A 25,496-nucleotide genomic window follows, 5' to 3' on the forward strand; every position below is an offset into this window, starting at 1 on the left:
AGCAAGCCTGACCTCACTCTTGACTATCCCACTGCCAAGTACAGGCTAAAGCAGATTAGGGAAAAGAGAGAAGCCACAGGAGGAAACAGGGCAAAATCATCTCCATCTGTAAGAAGCCCAGGGGAACAGCAGTTTTTTGGAAGACCATGAGTCACCCTTAGATAGCCTTCTAGGGGGGAAATGTGGCAGGCTCTGGACTTTGCAACTTGTATGTTACAGGCTTACATGTTACAATTTCCTGTGCATGTGCTTTGTACAATGTACAATATGCAGGCTACCATGGGAATAAAAGGAAGTGAGTGCACACATAGGAAAACAGACTTGTAAGCAAGTAGTCACTTTGTTTCAGCTGGGCGATCAATACTCTGTGTGAGACAAAGTGTAAGAGTGTATCTAAAATTTACAAATTATCTGCTTAATCATATCCTCAGCACATGCAGAGTTTGGGTTAAGTGAAAATGTAATCTTTAGAAACAGTAGAATTACCACTTGTACAGTCCTTCCCACCCTGCAATTGTCACTACAGTAGAAAAATAAAATAAAATAAAATCATAGCTTGGAAGGGACCTTAGAGGTCTTCTAGTCCAACCCCCTGCCCATGGCAGGAGACCTTATATCATCCTGGACAAATGGTTTCCAATCTTTTCTTGAAAACCTCCAGCAATGGAGCACTCACAATTCTAGGAGGAAACGTTTACCATTGGTTAATTATACTTGTCAGGAAACTTCTCCTTAATTGTAGGCTGCCTCTCTCTTTAACAAGCTTCCACCCTTCTTGTTCTATTCTCAGGAGCTTTGGAGAATAAATTGACCCCCTCCTCTCTGTAACAACCCCTCTTGTACCGGAAGATAGTTGTCATGTTAGCCCTAATTCTTTTCTTCGTTAGGCTAGACATACCTAGTTCCCATAACCATGCATCTTATGGTTTAGCCTCCAGACTTCTCTGCACTCTTTCTAGGGTCTCAGCATCTTTTTTGTATCATGGCAATCAGAACTGGATGCAGTATTCCAAGTGAGGCTTTACTAGTGTAGTATAGAGTGGTACAATCACTTCTCATGAGCTTGATGCCATCCCTCTGTTAATGTAGCCTAGGACTGCATTGGCTTTTTGTCACCTACAGCACCTACTGCTGGCTCATATTTAAGTGGTGGTCCACATGGACACCTAGATCCCTCTTACTGTTACTACTGTTGAGCCAGGTACCACTGTAAATATCACTTAAATTCCATTATAATTCATAAAATAGTAATTGAGTGGAAATATAAAATCAGAATATACCTTAAATGGAACTAAGGAAGTTATAAAGCAAAAAATCAAATGACTGGTTGAAAATACATTGCAAAATACAATAGGAAAAAGCATGCTAACTTGAACCTTAATATTTAGCCCAGCATTCTGTTTCTAGTGAATACATGCAGGATGCAAAAGCAATAACCCCTCCCCCAATTCATGTCCCCCTACAACTTTTTCTGATTATTTTTCATTTCATTTTTTTCTTTGCTCTTTGTAAGAGCCCAGGGTACTATGCATCATTGAACCGTAATGAAAATATTCTATAAAAACCTTATGGAATCCTTTCTCCTTCCAACCCATGTAAAAATACACATTAATAACTGAAAAATGATTCCCCATTTATGAGTGCTGCTTTATTTATCTTATCATTTTTTTTAGCAAAATGCTTCTGATTCTGTACCTTTGCCTTATGTCAAAGTCTTCTATTTGTTACTTTTTATAGCTCTATCTATCTATCTATCTATCTATCTATCTATCTATCTATCTATCTAATTTATTATATTAAGTTATATTAAATTATTTATTATTATTTTTTATTATATTAAATTATTAAATTAGTTATTATTATTTAATATAATTAAATTATATTAAATTATTATATTATTTATTATTATTTATGACTACTTCAGCTTCAACCACAACAATACATGAGCACACAATAGATACAAACTTAAGGTAAACCGCTCCAAACTCGATTGCAGAAAATACGACTTCAGTAACAGAGTGGTCAATGCCTGGAATTTATTACCTGACTCTGTGGTTTCATCCCCAAACCCCAAAAACTTTAACCTTAGATTGTCTACTGTCAACCTCACCCCATTCTTAAGAGGTCTGTAAGGGGTGTGCATAAGCGCACCAGCGTGCCTGCTGTCCCTGTCCTACTGTTCCCTTTTATAGGTATCCATTTCATGTATTCATAATTATGTTTATACTTATATCTGTTATCTGATAGGTGCTTGATGAAATAAATAAAATAAAATAAAAATAAATTTTTTTTTATATCAGAATACTCAATATTCCAAGTGTGGTCACAATATAGAATACAAAGATATTTAATAGTAGATGGAGATATGGCAATTAATCTGAACATTCTACATTAAATAATACTACACAGCAATGAATGGAAATTATCTAGTCCATATGTAATTATTTATTAGCTATATATATCCAATCTTGCCTTTTGAAGCTCAAGATAAATATATATAGCATTCTCTCTTCCTCTTTTTCCCATCAAAAGCCTGTGAAGTCTCCCCATGATGAGGGTTCACTTGAACCTTGATTTCTTTCTGCCAGTCCATCACATCAGAATCATTACACCATACTATTACAAACAGACACACACACACATAATTTACTGCTGTTAAACATTTCATAAACCAATCAACATTTTGACTTGAATAATTTGCAAAAGCAATAGTATTAGACTTTCTAAGAGAGTTAACGAAATAGATAACTAGATAGTGAGAGAGAGAGAAAGAAAGAGAAAGAAACCACCAATTTAGAAATGTTTATGGAAGAAATCTAATTATAACTCAATATGTATGGGGTACATGTGTGGGGGGGCATGTGTGCATATGATTATGTATCTCTCTCGCAACAGGTTGCAAACAGTTCACAATGATATTCATTACACCGATCTATATATAGCAAATCCAGTTTCATGAGGCTTTGCTCTGGGACATTCTAAAATGTATCCTTTCAGCACTGTATGATGGAGAGCACTATTTTCCCCACAAGTCAAAGAAGAAATATAAGATAGATTTGTAGCACATGAACTTTAGGTATTATAACCAAACTAAAACAAAAAATAGTTGAGTAGCTTTTAACTTGGTTGTGCAAATTCTAACTTTGCTGAATGTGAAATATTTTATAGTGGCAAATTAGTTGATGGGTCTCCACCTTGCATCAAATATGTATTATCTTTCATGCAAGAATCTATGCCTGCAGATCTTCTATTAGTTTTTTGAAGCAGGGTGAATATATCTCATTTGTTTTATTCCATTTGTGCCCTCAAATACACTACAGGACTATTTACTGTCCTGACTCTACCCATCATTTCAACTCTTCCAGCCTAACTTATGCCCACCACTGTCTGTCTGATCTTTCTACATTGCTTATTATCTTTCTATTTCCTTTTGGAAGGCAGGGAGCCGAGGTGGTGCAGTGGTTAGAGTTCAGTACTGCAGCTACTTCAGCTGACTGCTAGTTCAGCAGATCAGCGGATCAAATCTCATCTCCATCCTTCCGAGGTGGGTAAAATGAGGACCCAGATTGTTAGGGAGCAATATGCTATTTAGTATACTGTCTTTGGTGTAAGCTGCTCAGAGTCCTCGGAGAGTGGGCGGTATAGAAATATGACTAATAATAAGGGATAGTTAAAACTGGCAGAAGCTGATCCTACCAGCTGTATTGGATTCTATTTCCTTTGTTCCTCATTTTGTCTCTTTGGCCATTCATGTACTATGTATCTTCAGTGATATGGAAAGATGCTTATCAGTGATATATTAGTCTTCTACCAAACCATTTTTTGGGTTGTTGCACTGATTGTGTTTTCCAGCAATGTGAGAGATAATAGGATATGGCACTTATAGTTATAAGGCAAAAAGTCTGGACTGGTTCCAATCTCTATAGACATATTCTAACCTCATCAATCAGGGATTAAATGTGAAGGTTGGATATTGTGCGTTTAAGGATTGCCTTGTGATTTATCTCCTGCATTTAAATCAATAGATTCAGTAGAGTACAGCTAAAATACTGTAATGAAGGTAAAACAAGCATCCTATAAGACTGAATGCAAAATTAGCAAAATCAGCCAACAATTTAAATATACTGCAAGCTTCCTACAATATGGGCTGGTTCCTTGCAAGATGTGACTAAGGATATGAAGGTAACTTCATGCATTCAAACTATTTGCCTTCACCCGGTCTCAAATGTTCAGTCTTTCACTAGAGTTCCACTTCATTGAAATAATACTTTTATGGCAGCTCTTCTGCTTTGACAATCAAAGACTTTAAATTCTAGAATTTATGCCTGCATCCAAATAGAGAATTTACTTGTGTTCAAAACCAGTTTTCGTTATGTTGCATATGCATGAAAAGTTTTCTCCTTGAATTTCAGTAAAGCCACTTATTTCTATCATTACTTTATATCAATGGCAGTGTAAATTATCGATGGGCATTGCACAGATTGTTTGAATATCAGAGCGGCAGGTGCTTATTTCTTAAGCTGGTAAAAAGGTGAAGCAGTTCTGCTGTCTTTATATGGCTTTTCTTCTTGAACTAGACAGTCGTGAAAGTGAACATGTAAAAGGTTAACCATTTCATAACTTCATCCTCCCTCAGTCAGCGTATTTCCTAAGAGCACCTGGCATGATGGTGTGACTTGATTAAGGAGAAAGACAGCACTTTTTAAATGTGTTATTTCACAAGTACTTTTTCTCCTGATGCTAACAGGGTTCAGTTACACGAACATACGTTGCACAGTATAATAGTTTGCCAGAACTTGATCCGTACTCATCCTGGAGAGGAAACGCAGTCTCCCATTCTAAGGGGCCATTTAAATCCTTTAAATCCTTTTAATCTCACTCAGGTTAAGGTCTTGAAAGTTGTCCAGGTTTATAGTTCCACTTCTTGGAATAGGGTCTTGCTTGCAGCGAAAGACAAACTTTAGAAGGTTGATACTTAATAAGAATAAAATGACATATGTTGATCAAGATGTCACCCAGATAGCTACAGGATAATTTTTCTTCCAGGCAGGCTCTTAATGTGTAATGTTTAGGATTTCTTAAACAAAGAGAATAATCCAAATAAAGTTATTTATCTCCAATTTCTGAACTATATATCAGATTGAGAATGAGACAGTAAAGTACCACCATATTAATGTAATTGTGATTATTTATAATGCAGGTAAAGGTTTATCATTGCTTGCTATTATTCATGAAATGGAAGTCTGCAGTGAGTAGTTGTTTGTGCACTTTAAACAATGTACCATGATTGAATTTTCCCTGTAATAGAAATATAGTAGCCCTTGATTTACAACCACAACTGGGACCAGAATTTCCATCACTAAACAATGTGGTCATAAAGCGAGATGCCGTGTAAACCTAAAATTTAGTGATGGCAATCCCAGCATTCCTATACTGGTCAACATAGGAATCCAGATCAAACAATCCTTACATCCTCTGATTGAACACATCAAGCAAAAGGGAACTCATGGTCTCCCTGGAGAATTGGCTTCACTGTGGAACATAGGTTTTTTTTCTAATATTCAATTAAAATGTAATCATTAATGTATGTCTTTCATTCTGGAATGATAAACAGGTCTTGATTTTTTCTGTAGGACATCCTTTTAGATTTCTGAAAAGTGCTATTATATTACTCTTCAGTATTTGCTTCTTTAGGCCAACATGCTCAGTTATAGTCCTTCAGGTCCTTTTCTCAGGTTCTTTGTCTGAATCCATATTCAAGCGTGTTATCCAGAATTGGATGGTCCGTCAATCTGTTCGTCTATCTGTCTAAAGTAGAGTATTAAAGCACAAAACAATGAAATGATTACTCTTTGCAATCTGAATACTGCATTTGCCTTTCAGCTGCCATATTATTCTGTTGACTCGTACTTGGTTTGTAATCAACTATCATTCTACTATCTTTTTTCCACAACAACCATTATCAAGCCAGGTATCCAGTAGTCCACATCTGGGACCTGGTTTTCTTATGTGAAGAACTTGGAATTTTTCTTAGTAAATTTCAATTTAGCCCACTTTTCTAACATATTCAGGTCATGTTTAATTTTATTTCTGTATTCTGTATTTGTTCTGTCCTACCCAATTGCATCATTTTCAGATTTGAAAAGCAATCTTTTCTTTTCAAACTTTTTCATCTAGGTCATAAATAAAAACGTTGAAAAATATAGATTCCTGCACTGAACTTTTTGCTACTTCACTATCTTTTGCTACCTTTGCTATCTTTTTTCAGTTTAATGAGTTATCTTTCCCCATTATAACTGCTGATAATCTACATTAATCTGTTAAAAAAAACTCAAAACAATATACTATTTCAACACTAGAGGGCTGTTTTGCACAGGTTAACAATTCAGTGCTATCTGTAATTAGCTCAGGTCATAAATAAAATGGACACTTAAAAAAATAAAGTTACATTTCAAACTGTCATTTATTAAACAGTTGTATTTTACCTGGAATATTAATGGGGAATATCTCTACAAGTGAAGATTTTGCAGGAAATATTTTAAACGGTGCCCTTCAAAACTGATTTTCTCCCTGAGAAATGCTTTCCTCCTAATGAACTTTCCTTCACACTTGAAATAGCTCTTTTATAATCAGATCCTGAAGTGTGAAATTGTGATGCTTTTCCTTTCTCGTCCTGAGGCTGAAATCCCTCCCACCTGATCTTAGATGCAGATGGTCTGAGAAGTGATTCATGATTCAAACTGATTCCCAAATTTGGGTATCCTGTATGGCTGACTGATGCGTTATGAAAGTTGTGTGACTGGCTCAATGCCTTATTCTGATTGAATATCCAGGCTGCAATATAAGCACAGCATGTGTTTTTCTTGGAAAAGCTGTGTTCATTCTAATCAGAACTATATTTTATTTAGTTGTGGAATCTTTCTTAAATATCAAACTCTTTATGTTACAAATGTACAAATATAATTTAACATAAACTCTAGCCTTTTTAATTCTTATCTTCAAATCAATCACATCTATTACAGAAGAAAGTTAGAAACTGTCAGTTTGTTAGTTTTTCTTTGCATATAATGTATTTCAATGTTTTTTTTAAAAAAAACTGTCAGGCATATATTGATCAACCTTCATGTAACTCAGTATAGTTAATTTGAAATTTCATAATCACCTCTTCAAGATCCATTTGCATCCTAGCTATTTTCCATAACAGCATTTTAAAGGGGCAAAAAGCCACTGACATACTTGAAATTGCAAGCACAAAAGAAAAATGCCTCTTCTACATCTGCCTCCCGTTTCACCTTTGCCACTGATTTACTCTTTGCCAATCATGAATATACTTTCAAAGAATCCTATTCAAGGCAAATCTATTGCATAACAACCTTTGACAATAGTTAAACCTAAAATTGGCATCAGAAACCCTCATTTGTGATTTCAGAGGTTGTTATTCTAGCATTCCAGGTATTTAGAGATGTAGCCTAAAGTAGCTGGGTATAAGAGGCACATCTTTATTAGTAGCAGTTCTGAAATTATATACTTAACAAAAACAGATGAATTTATTTTTTCTTCTTTTAGGCAGCCAGTGGCCTGATTCTCACATGCTAAACTGTAACCTTGTTTATATTTGTTTTTCGATGCAATGGTGTGCAAACCAGATCACTATCCACTAGAGATTAGCGCTAATATGAATTTACTTTTATTTCACATATGGGTTTTCTTTTATTTGCCCTGGTGCTTTAAGAGGCTTATAGTATTTTAAATCTGTTTTAAAAATTATTTTAATGTTGATTTAAACATTTTTATATCTCTTTGGGTATGATACATAAATGGAATTAAAATTAAAATGACAGAATTTTAAAACTGATTAAGTAATATTCATATTGATAATACTTATATTAAGACAAAAAAGAAAATATTACATTTAAAAAAAAATACTTGAATTCAATACTTGAATTTTTCTAGCCAGATTTTCTTTACACTATTTTATTGCACACGCTTAATTCTACTTCAACAATATCATGACATAACAATGATATGCATTTTTATATATTTAAGTATTTAAACGTAGAAGAATGAGGCAAAAATATATTTGTAAAGATCAGAGATTCCTGCAATGAATGACAGTCAAACACATTTATTTTTACTATGTACAAATGTGGTAGTTTAAAATAGTACTTTATTCACCCGGTTGAAATGACACACAGTCTATGTATAGATAATGGTTTTGACACAGCAAGCTATACTGATCTGACAAAAATGCTTCAGAGTTTTCTTACTCTGAACAAGTCATTATCAAAATCAAACCACTTTGGTATTTTCCCATTGCTTGTTCTTTATCTCCTTCACATCCTTTTAAAAACCTCTGAAGATGAGAAGAAAAATTTTCAAGATCTAAGGTGCTGATTAATATCCCTTGGATTAATACTACAAACATCAAAGAAAAGGTAAATGTTTTTTTTCAGATTGCTTGTTTCTTCTGTACTGAAATAGTATTAGACCTCACTGTAACAGACAAAAGTCTATTCAACTTAACACTAGAGAAGCTTGAGACCATATAATTTTAATAGTAGTCAAGTGGAACTTTTATTGTAGCTGATATAATTAATTAATTATAATATAATTATAATTAATTGAGTACAGTTCTAAAACAACTTAGTAAAAAGAGATAGACACAAGTTAAAATTAGTTTTATTTCTCTATTTCATGACATACTAAGAATTGTTCTAATTCTGTATGTTGGAAGTATTTTTGTTGGAAGAAGAATATTCATATGGAGCCCCACTCTTTTTTAAAAAATAAAAGGAAAGGAAAGGATGGGTAACCCTCTTTAAATATTTTTGTACACAATACAAATAATGTTTCATAAATTGGGAAAAAGTGCTTTTTAAAAATTACTAGTAAAAATAGAAGTCATCTGAAATTCCTAATGTCTTATTAAGATTAAATTCACTCTTTTTTTTGCCCATTGAAATATTATCTAGGTAATATTCTTAAAATACTGTTCTAGCAATAAAAGGTGCTTTCCATGTAGCTCTCCTTCATTTTGATCATCCAAAAACCAATCATCTTTTAAAACTATTACATGGATTAATCCCTCTTACACGCTTACATATTCCTTAACTAGAAGTATAAGAATTTCCATATGCTTTCTCTTCATTTTGGGATGTCTGGGAAAGTTGAGTGGCAGATGCTGTTAATGCTGCTACTTCTGTTACCAATGGCATTCGGACTGACAGCTCTTCATGCCAAACTAACAACTGTACTTCATAGCTCAGGAATAAGACACTGGCAGCAGCGGCAGTTACCAGCACCCCCCATCTCCACAGAGACAAGAGCAGCCACCCAGCCTATCAAGCAACTCTCCAAGGTCTACAGCTAAACCTCAAGAAACAAAATTAGGAACCACTGGGGAACACGTGTGTATATGTGTGTGTGTCTCTCTTGCTTGACTTTGGTCCTGGGTCCCTTCAATCAGCTTGAAAGCGTTCACCATGGAAGTGTTTACAGAACTGCCTGCTGAAGAGACAGTTATTCAAAAAGAGAATGCTGGAAAAAGCAACAGCCAAATGATCACGTGTCATCCTCAAGAGCCATCAATTTCCTCAGCTGAGGAATCAAAATATGTGGAGATTTACGATTACCCTGGAGGGACAGGAGAGAATCCCCAGACTCTAAAGCTGAATCTAGAACGGAATGGAAGTAAAGTGCCCTTTATCAGAACTAAAAATGGACCTTGCGAGATCAGTGAGATTAACAGATTGGCTAACAAAATCTTGGCAGACAAATATGCAAATCAAGAATCTCTGGATTATACTTCTAAAATGGAAGGCACTCTTTCCCCCATGGGGATGAAAGCTGATGAGGTTGGGGAAAGGATCTCTGGCATCAGTTCAGAAGGGTCTGAGAACACTCTGTCCCCTAGTATCTCCAACGTTCAGCTTTATACACATGGCTGCCCAGAATCATCATCATCATCTTGTCCTTCACCAATACAAAATACAAGGAATTTTCCAAAAATGGATGACTTAGAAAGAGGGGGAAAAACCTCATCTTCGTTTGGGTATGACAGCGATGAAGATGATGAAGCAGACTGCAAAGAAATCTGTCTGAGCAATGAGAGAGGAAGAGGCAGGCATGCTTCACAGCTATTGCAACCACAACCCAGCTATGCCAGTGAAAGCAACAATAGTAATAATGATGAAGCACATTATATTACCACCCATGAAATACAGCTTAGTGAAGTAGATCATGACATGGATTTTGACTATGGATTAGCTTCTCGATGGGACTTTGAGGATAACAATGTTATTTATTCCTTTGTGGATTATGCTTCCTTTGGGAGCGAAGAAACGCTTGCAGACACACAAACAGAAGAGGATAATAGCTGTTATCTCAGCACAACCACCAGTGATCCTAATAATCAGACAGACAGTATTGATAATACCAGCAGTACAGAGATAGTCAGCATTAATTCTGAAAATGATACTCCAAGCACAGACAAATGCGCCAGCTCGGAAGAAAGTCAGTCCAAGAACCTCTGCAACATGAGTGAGAATTCTGCAGGCCAGATACTCCTATCAATCAAACCAACTTCCAGGGCTATAAATGAGCCTAGCAACCAGCATGAAAAGCAAAACATTATTTATGCTGCCAAGCATGAAGGCGACATGAGCCTCTGTGTCTCCACAGCTCATGAACGAAATTCAAGTTTCAAACAAGATGTGTTTCATGACTATGCAAAAAAGTTTATTGCAGTTCCTGCACATTTGCAAACAAGGTGTGCAGCTATAAAAGCAAGAGAATTGGGTGGATATTCAAGTGGTGCCTCCAGCGTGGTAAGTGAGTTGGATGATGCAGATAAAGAAGTAAGAAGCCTGACAGCAAGGGCATTTCGGAGCTTAGCTTATCCCTACTTTGATACCCTGAACTTGAGTTCCAGTGAGTCTTCCACATCTCTTTCAGATCACAATCTAGGAATCAACCGATGGTCAACTTACTTGGATTTAAAGTGCAGCAGTCTTGGACAGAAAGCAGAGCAGAATCTTTTCAAAAGCAGCGCTGCATCTGCTGGATGGAAAAGAAACTCTGGGACTAAAACAGCCAGTGACCATTTCTACATTCACTCCAATAAATCACAGACTAAAGCATTGGAATTTGTTGTCAGTAAACTTGATGGAGAAATAACACATGTTGAAACACCACGTTGCTTTGAAAAAGAGGGCCAGGCAGGCTCCCGAGTTGTTACTTTGCTGGAGACTTTGAATTTCAGCAGCAATATTAATGCGGGTGTCCCCAGACCTGCTAAACCTTCTGAAAATGTTGCTGTTAGGTCAAGTTGCACAGATGAAGTTACAGAAACACTGCCAAAGGAGCAGAGCAATGAAATCTGCAAACAAACTGGAGTCGTTGCAGAAACCATGGAAGGAACACAGAAGTCAAAATTTGCATCTAGCCTCCTCAAAAATGTTATTTCAAAGAAGATGCAACAGGAACATGAGTTCAAAATGGAAAGGGGACAGATCACAGACACCACATACTCTGGTATGTCAAATTCCTCATCTTCTAAAGAGGTAGATAGCACCGGCAAGGAGAAATTAAAGAACGGGGGATTGCAGAGACAAAATTCAAGATATTCAGAAGGCAGCTCTGATTGCACTATTGTAACAGCAGATGATTTGGGGGAATTTTTTGATAGCAAGTCACCAACCTCCAAGCCCTCTACTCCACGGGAGGCCACTATTAGCCTAAATCGAAGCCTTTCAGAAACATTTTTAGAAGAGGCATGTAAAATAAAACAAAGTGCCTCTGAAACACTCAAGGCAACTTTCCTCCGTAGCCAGAATAGTGCATTTAGAACATGGAAAGAAAAAGAAGCAGAGAAAAAAGAGGAAAAAGTTCCTGTGGGAAAACTGAAAATAGGATTTAAAGGGGATTGGAAGACCGATATGGGAGAAATCACAGCTAATAAAGCAACTAAAATGTCTCGTCTTTTTGTTCCAAATATTCAACAAACAGTCAAAGATAATAATAACTTGCACGTGACAAAATACTCTACAGCGACAACTGCAGCAGCTCAGACTGCTATTGCCACCACAGTGATAAAGCCTAAACCTCCAGAGATCAAGATAAGCTTGGGAAGTGTGGAGCAGAACAAAGATAATCATTTCAATATTACTAAGCTTCTCAGCCCCAAGATACCTGGAAATGCCCCCAATTTTTTCAAGACAGCTGTTGATACCAGATGTCAACTGCAAAAGCAAATAAAAGGGGAGATTATGGACAAACTGCCTCAATTTCAGGTACGTGATGTAAGAGATAATAAGTCTAAAGTCCAAGGGCCTATACATCAGGTGAGAGATGTCAGGAAATTAATCAAGAGTAGCTATGGTCTTGAGTCAGGGGATAACCACAGTGACAGAGGTAGTGTTAACTCTGACCAGGGAACCTTTGACCAGAAATCCAAACAGCTGATGTCAATAGGCATTCCCAGGTCTCTGTCTCCCATGATGATAACTTGTCAGGCAGTTAGTAACAGTAAGGAGGACAAGAAGCCCAACAAATTTCACGAGATGGCGCCCAGAATAAGTAATGGAGGCAAGATGCTACCTTCCAACCAAGAAGGAACTATCCTGGTACACAGGACCTCAGGAAGGCTGCCAGTAGCCACCATTGCTCCCAACAAGAGTGACCCTCGCCAGCCTGCTGTATTGAAGATAGTCTCCAAAACATCTGTGCCCTGGAGGCAGCAGTCACATCCACCACCACAGCAGCCAGCGACAACTGAGAAAAGCAATAAAGTGGGACCACTGGTGGTGGATGAAGAAGAACTTCCCAAAGAAGAAGAGGTGACCAAGGGATCTGTCTCAGCAAACCATAAGGCTCTGCAAAAACTCACAGCAGCAGTCCGGAGCATGGAAGAGCTATACAGTTTCAGTAAATATGAGTGGAAACGAAAGAGTGACCCATTACCGATAACCGACAGCCATGTCCTCTCCCTCATTGCCAGCGAAGAGCAAACCACGGGAGCCGTAAGCACAGCCAGGGAAGAATCGATGATGGTTGCCAAGACTGAGGACCAGGAGGGAGCTCAGACGGTGGGATTAACAATTTCTCCCAACAGATCCGCACCAGAACGCCATCCTCGTGGCAGATTCACCAACCCAACCAAGAATGCTGAGAAGGTCTCAGCCAAGACAGCGGCCTTTGAGAGCTTGACCCGAGAGCGGGCCCGGGGTTCAGGCCTCTACGGCGAATCTGCCACAAGAAACACCGGGCCTCCTGAGAAGGAAAGAGTCCCTGTGGTCCCCAGGACCACCTTAACTTTTAACGCTCAGGCCCAGAAGGCCAAGCCTCAACCACCAATGCTCTCGTCTCCTTCCCCGCCTCGAGGCCTCAAAGGCCAGGCCAGGCCTCGCGCCATCAAGTTATTTGGCAGCCGGCAAGGGAGCCTGGTGGAAGCGGACAAGAACCGCAAGCCCGTCTTTCCCGACTGCGGGAACTACTTGGCCATTTCGCTCAAGGAACCGTCCGCGGAGCAAACGGGACCGGTGGCTTTAGGCACAGGAGGAGAAGGAGGAGCAGCAGCAACACAAGCAGGAGGCAGCAACCGCGGAGGCCTCGTCGCCACTGCTTCACCCGCTGCTGCCCAGCCTCTCAATCTGGCCCGGTCCGTGGCAGGCTCCAACCCCACCCAGGCGACCCAGCAGCAGCCCGCGGAGGAGCACGCTGGCCCCACCGCAGCCACCACTCAGCCTCAGCCTCCGGCACCGCTGCTGCCGCCCTTGCCGCCGCCGCCGCCGCAGCAACAGCAGCAACTCCAGGCGGCGGTGGCGGCGGCTCCACCGTTGGAAATGTCTCCTGCGCACATTTTCCCTCAGGCTCTGTCCCTCGCAGCGGCGGCGGCCGCCCTGACAGGCGCGACTCAGCCGGCGACGCCTTTGCTTTGCTTCTCGCCGCCCATGCCCGCTGAGCCCGCCGCCTTCCCACCGACGCAGCGCAAGGTGCTGCTGGACCTCAGCACGGGCCAATGCTACTTAGTGGACGCCCCGCTGCAGCCCCAGCCGCAGCCCCAGAAGCGGCGCCTCTTTGACCCCGAAACAGGCCAGTACGTGGAAGTACCCTTGCCGGTCCCGGCGCCGCCGCCACCACCGCAGCCGCCGGCCTTGGCCCCCATGACCATCCCCATGGCGCTGGGAGCGGCCGCTGGGACCTACAGCGCCCCGGCCGCAGCCTACATGTTCTACCCGGGCTTCCTGCCGGCGGTCCTGTCCGCCAGCGCACTGCAGGGCCAGCTCGCCCAGCAGCCCGGCGGTGAACTGGGGTCTGTGGCCGCCTCGTCCAGGAGCGCCGCCAGCTCCGCCGCAGAAAGCCCGTATTACATGCCCACGGGCACCCAGCAGCAGCCACCGTGCCCGCAAGCGGCTCCTGGCGACGGGAAAGCGCCGCTTATCAGCATCACCTCGCAGCCGCTGGGCCCCCGGATCATCGCGCCTCCCTCTTTCGACGGCACCACCATGCGCTTCGTCGTGGAGCACCGGTGATGGGGCGCCGGCCGGGAGAGATGCTGCTGCTGGTACGACGGGTGAGTTGCCTTCCTGTTAGGATTAATTATCACAACAAAGGTGGCGTTTCTGCGGAAAGGTCGCATCAGGAGAGGGGCATCGGGGTGAGGGAGAGGGGGAACAAGCCTTGCAAAACACACTAAGTGTTCAGTAGCCAGAACATTTAATTTAATTTAATTTAATTTAATTTAATTTAATTTAATTTAATTTAATTTAATTTAATAGTTTAGTTTAGTTTAGTTTAGTTTAGTTTAGTTTAGTTTAGTTTAAATTAATTTAAATTAATTTAAATTAATTTAAATTAAACAGGACACAGCACTAAGGTTTGCAAGGAGTCAGCTATGGCCAGAGAAGGATATTTTGCCATTTACAGGTTATTTGGATAGGTAGCACAACCATTCCTAGCAATAGCAAAGAAGAAGAAAAAAAATACAGTGTAATATCTACCTTCTTCTTGCTAAACAGATTTTTGTGGTAATAAAAAAGCTGGAATAGTATTGGGAGGGTTGTAAGTGAAAGATGATGATGTCTAGGCCACCAGCAATAAAGGCACCCCTTAATCTATTCTGTGAAGAGGAAGGGTCCAATCACTGTTTCTTGAGGAGAAAAAAAATATTGAAGAACAATGGGAAACGGAGAGTAACTTAAAAAGGGAAAGTAAATTCTTCCCTGCCTCCTCTGGAATACTGTCTTGCAGATAAGGAATGCTTCCAGAGGAATTCAGCTTCGAATCTAAAGGCATTTATGCAGTTATTTTTTTTTTCTCTTTCCCTCCTTTTGACCATATGGGAGGAAGAGAAGAAATGGGAACTATTCAATCCTTGCGTATACTCACATTATCTTGGATTTTGTGAATGGGGCAAAGGAAATACATGTAACTTTAGGTCTCAAATACTTGCAGCTTGCTTACTGTAGTAATCAAGACATATTGGTCATTTTGTTTATCAAAACATAGCAAGAAATGATAAAACCTGGGTAAATTACAAATGAAAGACAAAGATATTTCCTTCCTTCCGTCTGTCCATCAGTTTTGACTCCTAGAAACTGCCTAGAAAAGTTTTCTTGGCAAGTTTTCTGCCACTGTCTTCTTCATAGGGCTAAGAGAGAATCACTGACCCAAGGTCACCCAGCTGGCTTTCTGCCTAGTGCAGAACTAGAAGTGATAGTCTCCCAGTTTCTAGTCAGGTGTCTTAAAAACCATGTTGGCAGCATCCATGTTTATGGACACATTCTTTCTGTAACATACAGTATGATGTACCAATAATAGAATAAAAGACATTAATCTTAACATCAGCATTAATATTCATCAATAGGCTTGCATTCAGGGCAAAAACAGATGCAACGGGAAGAAGTAACATATTCATGCACACGTACATGATGGTGTTCATACAATTTATATATTTTCTACTCAGAATATATTCATAAATACAGCTGGGAAGTGACATTTGGAGCACTCTGCGCTCACTGCAAAAATTAAAGCCAAACCATCCACGATTGTTCAAAAGTAGCCTCTGCTTTCAGAATAATCAATAGGTTTTATTTCTTAGTACTTTATAATCATTCTGACCTTGTTTAACCAAAAGAACGGAAAGAGAGAGAAAGTGAACAATATTTTCAGGTTTCTGATAAGAGGAAGAATTTTTGGAAAATGAGATGAACCTGATCAGTGGTCTTTTTCTGAAAGCAATTTACAGGAGACGCAAGATGCATGTGAGAAAGAGAGAGGATGGGAATGCTTTGACATATCACAGAAATAGTGAGACTGCAGATCACCACCTGCTTCAAACTATACACTTCAAAGAAATGCTGCCAGCCACTGAGCCTGTTTCAACACTGATACATGAAACCATTCATTTCAATATTAGAGTTCCAAGTTTTTTCTAGTAAGGCTTTAACAGACACTTAACAGAAACTCCATAGGTAAAGTTTTTCCCATTACGTACTGCAGATAAGAAGCTGAGCTCAACTTGTGGATTTCTTTATTAGAATATAATGTGTATTACACTGAATAGAATGTAATAGTATAAAGTATAATATCTCTAATATAAAATATAAGAATCCTACTTCCAAAAAAATAGATTTAGTTTAAGGAACATTAGTAAAGCTATTTTCACATCAAGTCATTTTTTAGTGCTTTTAATTGCTGACTGGGTTATCTTGTTCTGCAATAACCTAGAGGGGATTTTCAGCAGAGGAAAGAGTTAACTTTTCCTCCTTTAGAACAGGATCATGATCTGGAGTGCAATCAGCTGTGCCTGCCAAATACTGTATTAAGACATGCTATTGAAATAATGTCAATTCTAGCCCTCACTTGATGGAACAGATTAGACATGGACTAGCAGTATACTAAATCCCTAGCAAAGGATTTCCTTGAACTGTATTGTGTTTTTCTTTTCTGAGATACACTTGTAAATCAGTGCAAAATCCTCAGCCTTTCTTAGAAAAAGTTCTAAGACTTTATGGAATAAAGTTTTCTTTTAAATGAGAGGCACACGCTACAGGTAGCTCTTGCCTTACAACCATTCATTTAGTAACTGTTTGAAGTTATAACAGCGCTGAAAAAAGTGACTCACAACCAATCCTTGCATTTATGACCATCTCACAACATCTCCACTGTCACATAATTAAAATTCGGGTGCTTTGGCAACCGACATCTCTTTTATGACCTGTTGCAATGTCTCAGGGTCATAAGATCACCATTTGCCACCTTCCCAGCAGCTTCCAACAAACAAAGTCAATGTGGGAAGCCGGCTTTGCTTAATAACCTATGATTCGCTTAATAATTGTAGTGATTCGCTTAACAACCATGACAAAAAAGGTCATAAAAGCAAGTGAAATTCACTTAACAACTACCTTGCTTAGCAATAGATATCCTGCTCCCAATTGCGGCTGTAAGTCAACGACTATGTGCGCTCAGTATTTCTAATTAATAATTATTATGTTATTTAATTAATAACATAATTAATAATTAAGTTATTATGCTCTGACTCCCCACTTCATCTCATTATTAGTTCCTTCCTTGAAGGCCTTTGTCCCTTTTCCCCAAAAGACCAGGAAGTCTCATTTTGATATGTACTGGGCTAAGAGTGAGGCCAGGTAGGGTGTCAGGAGGGAATAGCAGCTGGAGTGCAGGAGTGCCATAATAGCAGAAAACAAAGTACATGGTGCACTGCCTCTCTGCTACCTCATGACATATAGTCCAGTACAAGGCTCTTTCACCATTTTTGGAGCACTTCGGGTGGGGGCGGGGGAGATACAAGGGGAAGTTCCTTGTTCATTTTAAACTGCATTCAGAATCCTCAGCCCAAATAAACAACTATAAACCGTCATTTCTCAGCTACCTAAAACTACTTTTCTTAAAGGTGTTGGAGCATGCAAAATACTGGGGCATTGTGCCATAGTTACCATGTGTGCATGTTATGTGTATTTGATCAGCAAGTCTTACAAATAGAGGCAGAAATTGGAAGCAATGGTGTTAAATTTGTTTTAAGATTTATGGATTTGAGAAGCACTTTCATCTAACTGTTTAACAGAAAAGTTAAAATAAAGTTTTAAATTATATGATGATAGAGTTTGATGAAATTATTAGGTCAAGTATAAAAATTATAATACCAGGGATTTGCTTAAATTTTATATAGAAATTTTCTTCTGCAAAATAGCAACTGACAACTTTTAGCATAATATGAACCATTCTAAAGGTCATGAAGATAGAGTGAAGGTGAGGAAATTATTTAAAATTTTAAATTCAAAGTTCAAGAAAGGTCATAGAGCATCTCGCAATGATATAATGATTTTGTTAAATCAAACATTTAATGTTTGTTTATGCTTTATCCTACAGGCACAAAGAACAAGAATTTGTCTCCCTTAATTTGAAATGTACTTGGTAATTCTAAATTTTTGTTTAAATAGCTCTCCTCTAATGTATTTCTCATGCATTGCTTTGTGCAAAACATGTGTTACATTGTTTTCATGTTTGGATAAGCTGTTTCCTCATTTTTAACTATGTAGAAATTTAATTATTCAAATATAAATGATTGAATTGTGGTATTTCCTGTAGGTTTTTAAATGTAGAAACTAGTAATTAGTGTACTGTGCAATACACAGCTAACTACAAGTTACCTACAAATGCTTATATAGAAGCAGGAGCCCTTATTACTTTTGAACAAAAAACAAGTTTGAGTGAAGAAATAAGATGCTGGTGTAGCTTTGCAGATACCTATTTGCAGGATTTTTTAAAAAGCTTGGAAAGCTTGAATTATTACTCCAATCTGTTTCTCTGTTTTAAAAAAAGTGGTTGTAGGGTTGTTTTTATACATAAATATACGTATGTGCAGTTTATTCTTAAAGTTATTTTAATCCATTTTTGATATCCCTCTATTATTTTGGAGAAAACATATCTAAAAATAAAAAGTAAAAATTTCTTTTTTCTTAGTTTTGCTAAAATATTCAAATATATTCAGAATTTGCCAATAATATACAATTACATTAGGTTTAAGTAGTTCCCATTGAAGTTAGTTTTAATTTAGGGTTAATCTTCAATAGCAGCTGAATTAGGATCTCATTACATAATAGGTACAGAGTCAACTAGTTGAGTTTAGTTCAAACTAGCTAAACCCAGGTTGGTTAAATCCAATCAGCTATGAATAGCTGTAGAGCATCCGTAGCTATCAAGCAAACATCAGCCCTACAACAGTGTATTTTAGTCCTCAAAAAAAGTTTTGAAAAATACCCAAATCCTGCAAGTTCTGCGGAATTCCATGAAATTTCAGCACTATCATATGGGGGACTGCAAGATTATTCTAGCAAAAAAGAGTGTGCTAAATTTTAGAAATCTTCAGATCTTGCATGATTTCAGGCAATTTGGTTGGGGGCAATGCCACCGCACAAAACTCTGATGAGGATATTTTAAGAACAAAAAAAGATTGGTGAATCCGGAGTTAAATGTATTGAAGATCCACTGAAAATTAGGTTATTTTATTTAAGTTCCTTTGAATATGAAGCCTAATTCTGTAGATGTTTACTTGGATTTAAATCCTATTTTTTTTATGGGGGCTAACTGCCAAATGCATGCATATGATTCAGTTCCTATTATTTATAGAAATAGAGTTAACAATGTATGTATTTTATTTAATGGCTTTCCCCTAAAACCAATTGTGAAAATAACTGAAAATATAGTTCTTTATAGTTCTTCTGTTTAAATGCTGCTTTAAATTATATTCAAAGGAGTCCTTTAGCTGCACCTTTTTGTTTAAATATCAGAAATCTAGAAAAGTGATACAAGTTACTACACTTTCTTGGTGCCTTCAATAATTGTGGAGCAAGCAGTCATTCAACTGGTGAAGCATTTTTTTATTACTTCATCCCCATATAGAATAAACTGTGCTTGTGTGATTGTCATGCATCTCCCCCCAAAACTGTTAACATTTCTATGTATGTGTCTTGTGTTTTGTTATTATTTCAAAGAAGAAAACACATCTTTTTCTTCTTTATATGAAGAATTAGTTTTAGGGAGGAAAGGTTTGCTTTCTTTTTTAGAAATGTGAATTTCAAAAAGTTATTTTAGAAAGTACTTTGAGATTTTAACTTAGCTATTTCCAATTAGTATTCTAATCCACTAATGAATATTTGGCATCAAGTTATAATTTAAAATATATATCTTGAAAGATTGAAAGGAAAAGAATGAACATTTAATAAGCTTTTAAAATGGAGAATTCTCATAGGAGATTTATTTGGTGCAGGTATGACAATCTTAACTACAATTAGGAAATCCTGAAGAAACGCAGAATGATGTTTAAATACAAAAGGTACAAGTACCAAAATATATCTGGTACAATATGAAACATGGGGTGTACAAATCAAAGCAACAGAGCCACATAATGCCCCTAAATCTTGGGTGTGTCCCCAGAAGGGGAAACATAGTGAAAACTATGAAAACAAAGTGTTGTATCTTAAGTTCTACATCTGATTACAGCTGTAAAGTAGTTTTAGATGCCATAGCTGAAGCAGGAATTTTTAATTTTACAAATCAAATGGAAAATATATTTTCCATTTGATTTGTCAAATTTAAGAGATCCTTGGCCAAGCAGTAATGATTCCCTTTCAGTATTCTGTTTCTGGTTAGGTATGTTGCAAACACTGCTCTACCCACAACCATACCAGTGGGTGTTATGTGGCATATGATCCACATAGTATACAGATTCCAGTTATCTTACAGTTTCCTGTGACTGGCAATTCATCAGTATAGTGCCATAGATTAGTAGATAAGATCCTTAGACTAAATAGTCAATAACTAAACCACGGAATAAATAAGCCACGGTAGAGCCAGAATAAATAAGCCACGGTATCCTAAGAATAAGTCTTATTTTTTTCTCCCATACTATTTTACTGAAAGTTCTTTGTGGTTTTGGGCCAGAATTCAGTACAGTGGGGCTTAATCACATATAGTAATAGTCTTGATTCTAGCCCTGTTTTTAAACTATGAGCTTAACTCAATGAGTTTTGAAAATGGAAGGCTAGATGGACCATCCTATTTTTTTAAAACACATTTCTACTAAAGCTTTTACGCCTACAAAAACCACTTAAGTCATTCCCATAGTTCTGATTCATTTGTAATTCCTTCATCCATATTATGATTTAAATCTTCTCCACGCTGATTTAAGCTCCGTTTGCTTAAAGAAGTGATGGTAAATGAAAGACCACTTATGTTCCTACTGAATAAAAATTAAGCATGCAATTCAGCTTAAAAATTGGATTCATGCACAGGGGGTTCCTTATAGTTATTGCCATTTTAATGCATATATGGTATGGAAAAGCTCTAAGTATCTACAGGCTTATTAAATATGATGCTTATTCAGATCTCTTTAGAGGTGATTTAACATGGGCTATTTCAATTTGTAGTAGCTTTATATGAAAAAAAAAATTATCTGAAGAATGAAATAATGTAATGCGAAAATAAGACAATTGTTTTGAGATTCACATGTTTATTTTTCTGGTTTGTATTTTGTTTTCAACTTAATTGCTTTTTAAGGAAAAACGAATATACAATATTGTTTTCATGGTACTGCTCAACTGCTCTGCTTTTGTTTCTTCTGAAATGTGTGTGTTGCATAAAAGATTTGTGTAAGCAACTTCATGTACTATTTTTAGACTGCCAGGTAGTATGTGTGCAAAATTATCTCCGTTATATCCACATAGAAACACAAATAATAATAGCATGATTTTTTTCATTTTGGTGCTCACAATGAAGTTTCAATCTGTAGTTTACAAGATGTAACTTTTCATCTGCATGTATATCTTAACACAAACATTTTAGTACACAATGAATGGTTTAATCTTCAATTGTATTGACAGATGCTCAGGGTTATATTTTTATCCAGTGTACTTGAAAAGCAGAGTGAAATTACATTTTATTTGAAAAGAGGGCCATCACCAAAAGAGCAATTTGTGTCAGGTACTCCCTTTCCTTTCTCCATAATTTGTCATTCACATTTACCTCATGTTTCACATGGTGCATTTTTTTCTCATCTTTCACTGTTTAACAGGCAGCATTGTGGAATCAGTATGATAACAGGACTCAATAATCAAATAAGTGCTTTTTATAACATAAATTTATGTCTACTAAAAATGATGAAAAGGTATACACTATTTTTAAATTTTGAAGCGATATCTATAAAAATCTTTCCTCAGCAAAACTCTTCAGAACAGTGCCAAGAAGAAAGTGCTCCAGCATTTCAAATAAATCTCAGCTTATGTTACCTAATATGTAAATGAGTTCCTTATTCATCAATTGTAGAATCAGTAATTATTTGCATCAATTATTATTAAAAACAAGTATTTTCATGATTTCAAAGAGAATTAATTCTATAAACTTCCACTAATTTAATAATTTTATTAAAGCTTACCATTGCAACAGTAAAAATTAACACAAACTGAAAAATAGAAAAGTAAAAAAGAAAGAGTAAAAGGTGCTAAAAAGAAAGAAAAGAGAAAAAATAGGAAAAAAATGAGTATAGGAAAGAAAAAGAAATATATAAGGAAGTTGCTTACCACATTCATAACAAGTATAAACAATTTAATAACTTATTACCTTCTTTTAAAATATAGCAAATTATTTATTCTTCCCAATCCCATTAATTTTCTATAGACAAATTTTAAAGCCTTATCATTACATCTTGATGTCAGCAAAAGTCCATTAAGAGTTATCAGAGATAACATATGTGTTTTAATTTGACCAAGATTGATCAAATAAACCAACTTTATATTCCTTTTACTTCCAATAATCTTAATCTAGAGTCTCTTCAATTAATGTACTGGAAGTCGACTTCTTTTTATTTATTTTTCTTTGTCCCTTTTCACAAAATTCTTCAAAAATTTAGCAAGCTTGTTTTGATACAGAAAATTATCCAGGTCATTCTCTTGGTTTGTTGCTTGTATGTCTCTTTTAGTTATTAGGACATCAGCTGATTTCTTTTGTATGCCCAGTGTAACATCTTTTCCATGCCATTCTTGTAGCCTTGTAGTCCATTTTCATCTCAGTCTTCACCTTATTAACTAGAACTTGTTCCTCTTGTATAATATCTTTTCAACATAGTCTTATTTCAAATTTATCCCAGTTGTAACCTTCTAAAATCATAGTTTTAATAATCTTTGGATGTTTATTTTTAAAAATTTGTTTAAGTTCTTAAACTTGTAATTAAAACTTCTTTCACTAAGAATTGACAGAAACTCATTTGTTGCAGTAAAACCTGTCAGTCCAAATGTTTCTAATAGCTGAATAGCAGTTAAGAAGCCATTTCCGATAATGTTTCAAAGACACCACCATGGTTTGAGTAAGATGGCTATTCCCTTGTCTCCCAAAGCTCTAAACCCAAAGAAGATCACTATCTTATGGATTCCTTGTGATGAGCAGCTGTCTGGAATACTTGGGGGCAGTCTCAAGCCCTTTCCTCATCCAAAAAGGTTTCAGAGACCTGGTCTTCATTCCATTGCAGTCATCAGTTCCTCTTTTTGCGGAAACATCTGCAGTACACAATTTCTTCCCTGGAGTGTGGGCTTATCTTATGTTAAAACCATAAGACCATTGAGATGGCATTCATCTGATAAGAAACATATTTTTAGTGTGATTTTTCGTTCACAAGTTTCCACCCTTTTCAGTGAAGGATAATTCCAACTATTTTACCTGAAGAAAACTTCATTCTCCCATTATTTATTTATATGCAGCTTTAAAAATCTGGGAGAAGATTGACTTCAGGTTGACCTGCTTGTAAATAAGATATTACTAAGGTACAGAATGTAATTTCATATACTATAGGATAAATTAATAATACAGATGTATTAAATATATTTTGTTATCCAAGCTGTAAATTGGATGGAAAGAACTGTGAGAAAGAAACTAGTCACCAAAGCAATTCTGCAAATATTAATATTTGCTTGGTGCTATTATATGTAGGCTTTGTAGCAATTCGTAGGTATTGTCTTGTTCAATCTAGGTCATAAATACAACCAAATTTTAAAATCTTATTTTTCTTAATGTCTTGGCATCAACATAACATAAAGCAATATTTTCATAAAGAGATACTATAGTCAGTTTTGGATTTGAGTATATAAATAAGTCAAATTAGGTTACAGTTCCTGTCCATAACTGTCTGTAGGATTAAGAAAATGACTTTTTCATATAACAGGTATTTCACATTGTTTGTTATTACAGAAACACAAAATCTCAATCATAATATTTAGGCATCAATTAAGTGTTAGGATCTTTTTCACAATATAGTCTAAAAAGAAGTTCTATCAATTTCACTGGCTTCTGTGTGGTCAGGTAGTTCCCGACTTACGACCAGAACTGAGGTCAAAATTTCTGTTGCAAAGCAAGATAGTTCAGTCTTGTCCAATTTTATGATCTTTGCCATAGTTGTTAAGTGAATCGCTGAAGTTGCTAAATTAGTAACACAGTTGTTAAGTGAATCTTGCTTCCCTATTGACTTTGCTTGACATTAGATCGCAAAATGTGATCAAATGACTCCAAGACACTGCAACCGTCATAAATGCATATCTGTTGCCACGCGTCCAAATTTTTATCATGTGACTGTGCAAATGCTGCAACAGTCATGTGAAAAATGGTCATAAATTATTTTTTTAGTGCCACTGTAACTTTGAACAGTCAGTAAACATATAGTTGTAAGTTGAGGACTACCTGTATTGTAGTTTCAGACCTGAAATGTTTTGTTGAACATTTTTTTAAAAAAAATTGATTTATATGCTGCCCTTCTCTGGAGACTCAGGGCGGCTTACAAAGCATTAAGCAATAGCCTTCATACTTTTGTATATTTATACAAAGTCAGCTTATTGCCCCCACAAACTGGGTCCTCATTTAACCTACCTTAGAAAGGATGGAAGGCTGAGTCAACCTTGAGCCTGGTGAGATTCGAACTTACAGTAATTGCAGACAGCTGGTGTTAATCACAATGCTTTTAGTCTGCTGAACCACAAGGCCCTTTCTACCCAAGATTGACTTTTATAGCATTATTTTTTCAAGTATTAAATTCTCCTTTGATAGTTACTTCAGAGAGTTGTGCTTTTGTATAGATTTAAAAATTCCTTTGCTGTATGAATTGGCTGACCAAGGTATTACTCCCTTTTCCGTTGCAATGGCACCAACATTTTGGCTGCCCAAGAGGTAAATAAGGTTATTAGAACTTAGTAATTCTAAAATGCTTTTTCAAACTGAATGAGGGCGGTGGTGTGGTTTTCTTCCTATTTCTGGATAAAAAGAGGATCAGTGTAAAGGAATTTAAGAATGGTAAGATAAAGAAAGAACAATGGTCATGAAAGAGACAGTTGGTTGGTTGGTTGAATGTCTGAAATGAAGCAGTTGAATAAAACGTGAAGGGCAGAAGATTGTTTTAATAAAATAGTGCTACTTGTGCAATGTCTAAGGAAAACTAT

General features: G+C 37.1%; 1 protein-coding gene across 1 annotated transcript; it reads left to right on the forward strand.

Moving 5' to 3' along the window:
• Nucleotides 1–9,482: 9,482 nt before the first annotated feature.
• Nucleotides 9,483–18,560, forward strand: CUNH4orf54 (chromosome unknown C4orf54 homolog). The gene is made up of 2 exons (XM_070948744.1): nucleotides 9,483–14,572; nucleotides 18,391–18,560. The coding sequence occupies exon 1, from the start codon at nucleotides 9,483–9,485 to the stop codon at nucleotides 14,529–14,531; it is 5,049 nt and encodes a 1,682-aa protein (XP_070804845.1). The 3' UTR covers nucleotides 14,532–14,572; nucleotides 18,391–18,560.
• Nucleotides 18,561–25,496: the final 6,936 nt, after the last annotated feature.

Source organism: Pituophis catenifer, unplaced genomic scaffold (genome assembly GCF_029215685.1).
Source record: "Pituophis catenifer annectens isolate HBS135680 unplaced genomic scaffold, rPitCat1.0.hap2 SCAF_8, whole genome shotgun sequence".
Lineage (NCBI taxonomy): Eukaryota > Metazoa > Chordata > Lepidosauria > Squamata > Colubridae > Pituophis > Pituophis catenifer.